Raw genomic sequence first — 10105 nt, forward strand, 5'->3', positions numbered from 1 at the left:
GTGCAGCTGCTTGGGTTGCAGGGGTTCTGGCAGAACCAGTTACTCAGGAGAGTTGGCGGCTAGGGCAGCAGGAAATGTGCTCTAGAAGGGTATGGTAGCCAGTATTGGCCAATACGCTCCAGTATTCTTGCCTGGAGAACCCCCACCCCCTGCCCCCCCTCCCCCCCCCCAACAGAGAAACCTGGTAGGCCAGTCTGCTGCTGCTGCTAAGTCGCTTCAGTCGTGTCCGACTCTGTGCGACCTCATACACAGCAGCCCACTAGGCTCCTCTGTCCCTCGGATTCTCCAGGCAAGAATACTGGAGTGGGTTGCCATTTCCTTCTCCAGGTAGGCCAGTCTACAGGGTCTCAAAGAGATGGACACTATCGAAGCTACCCTGTGTGCATAGGCACAAGATTTTTTTTTTGCCTGTGGCACCTCTGCCGCAGTGAGAGTTGAGCATGAAGGTGGCACAGCTGCCTGGTTTGTGAGGACCCTGGCAGTGCCAAATGTGCAGGGACACGGACTGCCTCCACTGCAGGACTTTTGGCCCTATCAGCGTCTGTTTGAGCCTCTTGTAGCTGGTCATCAGAAGACCTCTTTGGCTAGTCTTTCTCTAAGGCTCTGCCCCTTCAGGCACTTAGAGGGCTTCCTTGCCTGGGGTCCTTCTCTGTTGCTCAGGTGCATCAGGCACATAAAGGATCCCCTCAAGCTGGGGTCCTACTCTATAGAGGGGGGCATCAGGCACTTAATGGGGCACCCTGGGTGGGGTCCTACTCTGTAATTCAGTGGTCAGGTGTTTATTGGGCCAGCCTCCCTATTGTTCAGTTGCCGACGCTGGAGTGTAGGGGGAGAGAGGCTATAGTGATGGCTCCACCCCCTATGCGTGACTCAGCAGTATCGTCTTGCTTCCATGGCTGCCTGGCTTTTCTGCACAGGCATTGCACACCACAAACTCCTCCCTCACATCCCCTCAATCTGTCTCTGTGCAGTCAACAGCAGCCCTCACCCGGGGATTGCTCCACAATCCCTAAACTCCAGCTCCCAGCCACTGTGCCATCTGGGGTCTGTATGGCTGTGGCAAGGACTCTCTGATTTTCATTCCATGTAGGCTGCCACAGATCAGCTGTTTCACTCTCAGCCTTAAATGTTTCTTCTCTGACTCAGACAATTGCTCCAGTGTGGGGATTGGACCCCTGCTTCAGTTCCCCCACCTGCTGAGAGCAGGTCCAGTCCTACTAACACTCCTATTTTCCCCCTAGTTCTTTCTCCTACCGAGTTTTGTGTGGGTCTATATATTCTTTTCTGCTGATAAGATAATCCTGTCCACTCTCAGCTGGTGTTCAGCATGTACTTCTGTGTCTGAAGGTGTATTCCTGATGTTATCCATGGAGAGAGATGTACCTCATGTCCACCTACTCCTCTGCCATCTTGTTCTCTCTCCTAATTTTATTTCTTTTTTATGTCTTTACCTGACTGGTCATATTTTCTGTAATGGAAATGCCTTATTTTTGTGTTAAGATATTTCACTAAAGGTTATTATCATTAAGAAAAAGAACTAAATAAGTTAGACTAATATCTACTGGCCTGTGGGAATGCACATGACTGTACTATGTGAAAAATAAAACATTTATTATATATATATGCTCAGTCGTGTCCAACTCTTTGCAGCCCTATGGACTACAGTCCACCAGGTTTCTCTGTCCGTGGGATTTTCCAGGCAAGAATACTGGAGTGGGTTGTGATTTACTACTCTGATATATACACACACACACACACACACACACACACACATCAATATTCAGTTCAGTCGCTCAGTCGTGTCCGACTCTGCAAACCCATGAACCACAGCATGCCAGGCCTCCCTGTCCATCACCAACTCCCAGAGTTTACTCAAATTCATGTCCATCAAGTCGGTAATGCTATCCAGCCATCTCATCCTCTGTCGTCCCCTTCTCCTCCTGCCCCCAATCCCTCCCAGCATCAGGGTCTTTTCCAATGAGTCAACTTATCACATGAGGTGGCCAAAGTATTGGAGTTTCAGCTTTAGCATCATTCCTTCCAAAGAATTCCCAGGGCTGATCTCCTTCAGAATGGACTGGTTGGATCTCCTTGCAGTCCAAGGGACTGTCAAGAGTCTTCTCCAACACCACAGTTGAAAAGCATCAATTCTTCAGTGCTCAGCTTTCTTCACAGTCCAACTCTCACATCCGTACATGACCACTGGAAAAACCATAGCCTTGACTAGACGGACATTTGTTGGCAAAGTAATGTCTCTGCTTTTGAATATGCTATCTAGGTTGGTCATAACTTTCCTTCCAAGGAGTAAGCGTCTTTTAATTTCATGGCTGCAGTCACCATCTGCAGTGATTTTGGAGCCCCAAAAAATAAAGTCTGACACTGTTTCCACTGTTTCTCCATCTATTTCCCATAAAGTGATGGACACCTGCTTCCAAATAACATAGAAAGATCTTTGATTTACTTGAAGATTTAACTACAAAGCTTAATGAAGGGAATATTTATAGATTTGCAGGTAGGGTTAAGGAAAACAAATAAGAGATGGGAAGCATCAAGAAACTAGCAAGAGCTGAAAGTCTGTATCAACCTGGACAATCAGAGGAAACTCTTAGTGAAAGGGGAGGCAAGAGCTGTGAAGTGGATCCACCAGAAAGGAGTTGCAGGAGATAAGATATGCTTTCCCAGTTCCAGCATCTACTGGCCTCCTGCTCAAATGGGGGACCCAAAGCAGTGGTGGGAAATTGGGGGACCAAAGGGATGGAGAAACCACAGTGATTCCCTGTCTTCTTCAGTCTCCAGTTCCTGTGGGGCAGGCCCACCTGGTTTCAGCTGTAGCCTGATAATCCACCTAGAAGGAGCTTTTATTTAGAATTAAATCTTCTGATCCAGACCACAGATGAAGCAACCACAGGACTACCATCTCTCTTCTGGGATAGGCAGGTGTGCACTTCAACTGAGGTCCTGAAGCAGTGGGGCTCTCTCTTATTAAGCTCTGGGGTTTTTTTTTCGGCTTTTCCCATTACTTCAAGCACTGTGAGCTCCTGGAGAGCACAGAAGTAATTTGCAGAGTCTTCAAGCTGTAAGGCTGAAATGATGAAGCTGACGGATTTATCTGCTTTCTGGAAGTTTACAGAGTAGCGGCTGTTCCTTGCATTACCGTATTCTGAATACTGACGAATAAGGAAAGTCATCTCTCCCCTGGGAAGCTGTTTATACCAAAAAATATTGTAGTATTCCGTGGTCCAACTTACTTCATATCGACAATTCAGGGTGACTGTCTGCCCCACTTGACTGGGTACAGCTGTCTGGACTTGAGTTACTTGCTGGGCCACACTGGATCCTATGGGGAAAAAAACAAAACAGAGATGAAGTAGTAAATAAAATAGTGTGGGATTTAGATTAATTTAGGACCCAGAGACAAACCAAATTGAAATTAAAAAATGCTTCTTTTTCTCCAACCCTCCTTTCCTCCCCAAGTCCCTGTGAAGTCCACGTGTCTGTGTGCAGGCCTTTCACCCTGAACTCTCACACCCAGGCTTGGAAGCATTCCTACCAGAGAAGGTGACGGCCAGGAACACCCAGAGCAGGCTGGAGAGCGGCATGAGGCGTGGATTCCCCTGCACAGATGTGCTCAGTTCTGCCTCAAGCTGAGAGTTCACTGTCTCTGTAGCCTGGATGCACATATACATAGTACCTGTTCCTGTGTGACTCCTTCAAACAGGAAGTGGGGTTTGTCATGTTCATAGACCACATGGTCTTTTTCACAGACGGGAAAAACTTTTGGCTCACAGATGTTTAATTTTCTACTTTTCTTTCCTTGATTATTATGTTAGGTAGATCCTGAAAGCGTCATGGAGAAAGCAGTTAGTATTATGTGTGTGAGGGCTTCCCTGATGGCTCAGATGGTAAAGAATATACCTGCAATTCAGGAGACCCTGGTTTGATCCCTGAGTTAAGAAGATCCCCTGGAGAAGGGAATGGCAACCCACTCCAGTGTTCTTGCTTGGAGAATCCACGGATAGAGGAGTCTGGTGGCTACAGTCTATGGAGTCCTAAAGAGTTGGACATGACTGGGCGACTAATACACACACATGTTAAGGGTTTGAGCTGAGAGAAACAGAAGACTAAATAAGTTGACATACACTGATAATAATTTTGCCAGCCCATTCAAAACATATTAGTATACACTATGAATCCTTCCTGTAATCTACTTACTGGTCATTCTGGTCATTCATTTAGCCTATGCTTATATTTCTTTATCCAGAATTTAATGACTCTTTAAAAAACCACAATAAAACAAACTCACAGATCTTTAGCTTTCTTATGTGTGTGCTGTGCTGTTGCTTCAGTCATGTGCAACTCTTTCCAACCCCATGGACTGTAACCTGCCAGGCTCCTCTGTCCATGGGGATTCTGCGGGCAAGAATACTGGAGTGGGTTCCCAATACAGGAATCAAACCCTCATCTCTTGCACTGGCAAATGGGTTCTTTAACACTAGTGCCACCTGGGAAGGGCCAAGAATACTGGAGGGGGTTTCCATGCCCTCCTCCAGGGAATCTTCCTGACCCAGGGGTTGAACCAGCATCTCATGTCTCCTGAATTGCCTGCTGGGTTCTTTACCACTAGCTCAACCTGGGAAGCCCTTTAGTTTTCTTGACAAAAGGCAGTCTTTTCCAAAATAATTAATGTGTCTTTTTCTTTTCTCACTTGATTCTAGGTCTTTGTTTATATTTTCAATAAATACAGTGACTTCAATATCAAATGATTAAAAAAAATCACTCCTGACTTTCAGAATCTATTCAGTTGTATGTGTTTTTCTTTTATATCGAGTTATCTTTTATTTATTATTTTAATTTTTATTTTATTTTTAAACTTTACAATATTGTATTAGTTTTGCCAAATATCGAAATGAATCTGCCACAGGTATACCTGTGTTCCCCATCCTGAACCCTCCTCCCTCCTCCCTCCCCATACCCTCACTCTGGGTCGTCCCAGTGCACCAGCCCCAAGCATCCAGTATCGTACATTGAACCTGGACTGGCAACTCGTTTCATACATGATATTATACATGTTTCAATGCCATTCTCCCAAATCTCCCCACCCTCTCCCTCTCCCACAGAGTCCATAAGACTGATCTATACATCAGTGTCTCTTTTGCTGTCTCGTATACAGGGTTATTGTTACCATCTTTCTAAATTCCATATATATGCGTTAGTATACTGTATTGGTGTTTTTCTTTCTGGCTTACTTCACTCTGTATAATAGGTTCCAGTTTCATCCACCTCATTTATGAACTGATTCAAATGTATTCTTTTTAATGGCTGAGTAATACTCCATTGTGTATATGTAGCACATCTTTCTTATCCATTCATCTGCAGATGGGCATCTAGGTTGCTTCCATGTCCTGGCTATTATAAACAGTGCTACGATGAGCATTGGGGTACACGTGTCTCTTTCCCTTCTGGTTTCCTCAGTGTGTATGCCCAGCAGTGGGATTGCTGGGTCATAAGGCAGTTCTATTTCCAGTTTTTTAAGGAATCTCCACACTGTTCTCCATAGTGGCTGTACTAGTTTGCATTCCCACCAACAATGTAAGAGGGTTCCATTTCCTCCACATCCTCTCCAGCATTTATTGCTTGTAGACTTTTGGATTGCAGCCATTCTGACTGGCGTGAAATGGTACCTCATTGTGGTTTTATTTGCATTTCTCTGATAATGAGTGATGTTGAGCATCTTTTCATGTGTTTGTTAGCCATCTGTATGTCTTCTTTGGAGAAATGTCTATTTAGTTCTTTGGCCCATTTTTTGATTGGGTCATTTATTTTTCTGGAGTTGAGCTGTAGGAGTTGCTTATATATTTTTGATATTAGTTGTTTGTCAGTTGCTTCATTTGTTATTATTTTCTCCCATTCTGAAGGCTGCCTTTTCACCTTGCTAATAGTTTCCTTTGTTGTGCAGAAGCTTTTAAGTTTAATTAGGTCCCATTTGTTTATTTTTGCTTTTATTTCCAATATTCTGGGAGGTGGGTCATAGAGGATCCTGCTGTGATGTATGTCGGAGAGTGTTTTGCCTATGTTCTCCTCTAGGAGTTTTATAGTTTCTGGTCTTACATTGAGATCTTTAATCCATTTTGAGTTTATTTTTGTGTATGGTGTTAGAAAGTGTTCTAGTTTCATCCTTTTACAAGTGGTTGACCAGTTTTCCCAGCACCACTTGTTAAAGAGATTGTCTTTAATCCATTGTATATTCTTGCCTCCTTTGTCAAAGATAAGGTGTCCATATGTGCGTGGATTTATCTCTGGGCTTTCTATTTTGTTCCATTGATCAATATTTCTGTCTTTGTGCCAGTACCATACTGTCTTGATAACTGTGGCTTTATAATAGATCCTGAAGTCAGGCAGGTTGATTCCTCCAGTTCCATTCTTCTTTCTCAAGATAGCTTTGGCTATTCGAGGTTTTTTGTATTTCCATACAAATTGTGAAATTATTTGTTCTAGCTCTGTGAAGAATACCATTGGTGGCTTGATAGGGATTGCATTGAATCTATAAATTGCTTTGGGTAGTATACTCATTTTCACTATATTGATTCTTCCAATCCATGAACATGGTATATTTCTCCATTATTAGTGTCCTCTTTGATTTCCTGCACCAGTGTTTTATAGTTTTCTATATATAGGTCTTTAGTTTCTTTAGGTAGATATATTCCTAAGTATTTTATTCTTTCCGTTGCAATGGTGAATGGAATTGTTTCCTTAATTTCTATTTCAGTTTTCTCATTATTAGTGTATAGGACTGCAAGGGATTTCTGTGTGTTGATTTTATATCCTGCAACTTTACTATAATCATTGATTAGTTCTAGTAATTTTCTGGTGGAGTCTTTAGGGTTTTCTATGTAGAGGATCATGTCATCTGCAAATAGTGAGAGTTTTACTTCTTCTTTTCCAATTTGGATTCCTTTTATTTCTTTTTCTGCTCTGATTGCTGTGGCCAAAACTTCCAAAACTATGTTGAATAGTAATGGTGAAAGTGGGCACCCTTGTCTTGTTCCTGACTTTAGAGGAAATGCTTTCCATTTTTCACCATTGAGGATAAAGTTTGCTGTGGGTTTGTCATATATAGCTTTTATTATGTTGAGGTATGTTCCTTCTATTCCTAATTTCTGGAGAGTTCTTATCATAAATGGATATTGAATTTTGTCAAAGGCTTTCTCTGCATCTATTGAGATAATCATATGGTTTTTATTTTCTAAGTTGTTAATGTGGTGTATTACATTGATTGATTTGCGGATATAGAAGAATCCTTGCATCCCTGGGATAAAGCCCACTTGGTCATGGTTTATGATCTTTTTAATGTGTTGTTGGATTCTGATTGCTAGAATTTTGGTAAGGATTTTTGCATCTACGTTCATCAGTGATATTGGCCTGTAGTTTTCTTTTTTGGTGGCATCTTTGTCAGGTTTTGGTATTAGGGTGATGGTGGCCTCATAGAATGAGTTTGGAAGTTTACCTTCCTCTGCAATTTTCTGGAAGAGTTTGAGCAGGATAGGTGTTAGCTCTTCTCTAAATTTTTGGTAGAAGTCAGCTGTGAAGCCGTCTGGACCGGGGCTTTTGTTTGCTGGAAGATTTTTGATTACAGTATCAATTTCCGTGCTTGTGATGGGTCTGTTAAGATTTTCTATTTCTTCCTGGTCCAGTTTTGGAAAGTTGTACTTTTCTAAGAATTTGTCCATTTCTTCCACGTTGTCCATTTTATTGGCATATAATTGTTGATAGTAGTCTCTTATGATCCTTTGTATTTCTGTGTTGTCTGTTGTGATCTCTCCATTTTCATTTCTAATTTTATTGATTTGATTTTTCTCCCTTTGTTTCTTGATGAGCCTGGCTAATGGTTTGTTAATTTTATTTATCCTTTCAAAGAACCAGCTTTTGGCTTTGTTGATTTTTGCTACGGTCTCTTTTGTTTCTTTTGCATTTATTTCTGCCCTACTTTTTAAGATTTCTTTCCTTCTACTAGCCCTGGGGTTCTTCATTTCTTCCTTTTCTAGTTGCTTTAAGTGTAGAGTTAGGTTATTTATTTGACTTTTTTCTTGTTTCTTGAGGTATGCCTGTATTGCTATGAACTTTCCCTTTAAGACTGCTTTTACAGTGTCCCACAGGTTTTGGGTTGTTGTGTTTTCATTTTCATTCGTTTCTATGCAAATCTTGATTTCTTTTTTGATTTCTTCTGTGATTTGTTGGTTATTCAGCAGCATGTTGTTCAGTCTCCATATGTTGGAATTTTTAATAGGTTTTCTCCTGTAATTGAGATCTAATCTTACTGCATTGTGGTCAGAAAAGATTCTTGGAATGATTTCAATTTTTTTTGAATTTACCAAGGCTAGATTTATGGCCCAGGATGTGATCTACCCTGGAGAAGATTCCATGTGCGCTTGAGAAAAAGATGAAATTCATTGTTTGGGGATGAAATGTCCTATAGATATCAATTAGGTCTAACTGGTCTACTGTATCGTTTAACGTTTGTGTTTCCTTGTTAATTTTCTATTTAGTTGATCTATCCATAGGTGTGAGTAGGGTATTAAAGTCTCCCACTATTATTGTGTTATTGTTAATTTCTCCTTTCATACTTGTTAGCATTTGGCTTACATATTGCGGTGCTCCCGTGTTGGGTGCATATATATTTATAATTGTTATATCTTCTTCTTGGATTGATCCTTTGATCATTATGTAGTGACCATCTTTGTCCCTTTTCACAGCCTTTGTTTTAATGTCTATTTTATCTGATATAAGTATTGCTACTCCTGCTTTCTTTTGGTCCCTATTTGCATGGAAAATCTTTTTCAGCCCTTCACTTTCAATCTGTATGTGTCCCCTTTTTTGAGGTGGGTCTCTTGTAGACAACATATGTAGGGGTCTTATTTTTGTATCCATTCAGCCAGTCTTTGTCTTTTGGTTGGGGCATTCAACCCATTTACGTTTAAGGTAATTACTGATAAGTATGATCCCGTTGCCATTTACTTTATTGTTTTGGGTTCGAGTTTATACACCGTTTTTGTGTTTCCTGTCTAGAGAATATCCTCTAGTATTTGTTGGAGGCCTGGTTTGGTGGTGCTGAATTCTCTCAGCTTTTGCTTGTCTGTAAAGCTTTTGATTTCTCCTTCATATTTGAATGAGATCCCTGCTGGGTACAATAATCTGGGCTGTAGGTTATTTTCTTTCATCACTTTAAGTATGTCTTGCCATTCCCTCCTGGCTTGGAGAGTTTCTATTGAAAGATCAGCTGTTATCCTTATGGGAATTCCCTTGTGTGTTTTTTGTTGTTTTTCCCTTGCTGCTTTTAATATTTGTTCTTTGTGTTTGATCTTTGTTCATTTGATTAATATGTGTCTTGGGGTGTTTTGCCTTGGGTTTATCCTGTTTGGGACTCTCTGGGTTTCTTGGGCTTGGGTGATTATTTCCTTCCCCATTTTAGGGAAGTTTTCAACTATTATCTCCTCAAGTATTTTCTCATGGTCTTTCTTTTTGTCTTCTTCTTCTGGGACCCCTATGATTCGAATGCTGTAGCATTTAATATTGTCCTGGAGGTTTCTGACATTGTCCTCATTTCTTTTAATTCATTTTTCTTTTTTCCTCTCTGATTCATTTATTTCTACCATTCTATCTTCTAATTCACTAATCCTATTTTCTGCCTCTGTTATTCTACTATTTGTTGCCTCCAGAGTGTTTTTAATTTCATTTATTGCATTATTCATTTAATATTGACTCTCTTTTATTTCTTCTAGGTCCTTGTTAAACCTTTCTTGCATCTTCTCAATCTTTATCTCCAGACCATTTATCTGTGATTCCATTTTGATCTCAAGATTTTGGATCAATTTCACTATCATTATTCGGAATTCTTTATCAGGTAGATTCCCAATCTCTTCCTCTTTTGTTTGGTTTGGTGGGCATTTATCCTGTTCCTTTATCTGCTGGGTATTCCTCTGTCTCTTCATCTTGTTTAAATTGCTGAGTTTGGGGTGTCCTTTCTGTATTCGGGCAGTTTGTGGATTCTCTTTATTGTGGCGTTTCCTTGCTCTGTGTGGGTTTGTACAGGTGGCTTGTCAAGGTTTCT

The 10105-nt window shown here is 41.1% G+C and overlaps 1 protein-coding gene across 1 annotated transcript; it reads right to left on the reverse strand.

The window, feature by feature from the left end:
- Window positions 1-2446: 2446 nt before the first annotated feature.
- Window positions 2447-3669, reverse strand: LOC786808 (T cell receptor delta variable 1). The gene is made up of 2 exons (XM_010809066.4): window positions 3551-3669; window positions 2447-3337 (listed from the first exon to the last, which is right to left on the reverse strand). Exons 1-2 carry the CDS (start codon window positions 3597-3599, stop codon window positions 2859-2861), a joined length of 528 nt encoding a protein of 175 aa, XP_010807368.2. The 5' UTR covers window positions 3600-3669; the 3' UTR covers window positions 2447-2858.
- Between the last annotated feature and the right edge of the window lie 6436 nt (window positions 3670-10105).

The sequence above is a fragment of the Bos taurus genome, chromosome 10 (genome assembly GCF_002263795.3).
Source record: "Bos taurus isolate L1 Dominette 01449 registration number 42190680 breed Hereford chromosome 10, ARS-UCD2.0, whole genome shotgun sequence".
In the NCBI taxonomy this organism is placed as follows: Eukaryota; Metazoa; Chordata; class Mammalia; order Artiodactyla; family Bovidae; genus Bos; species Bos taurus.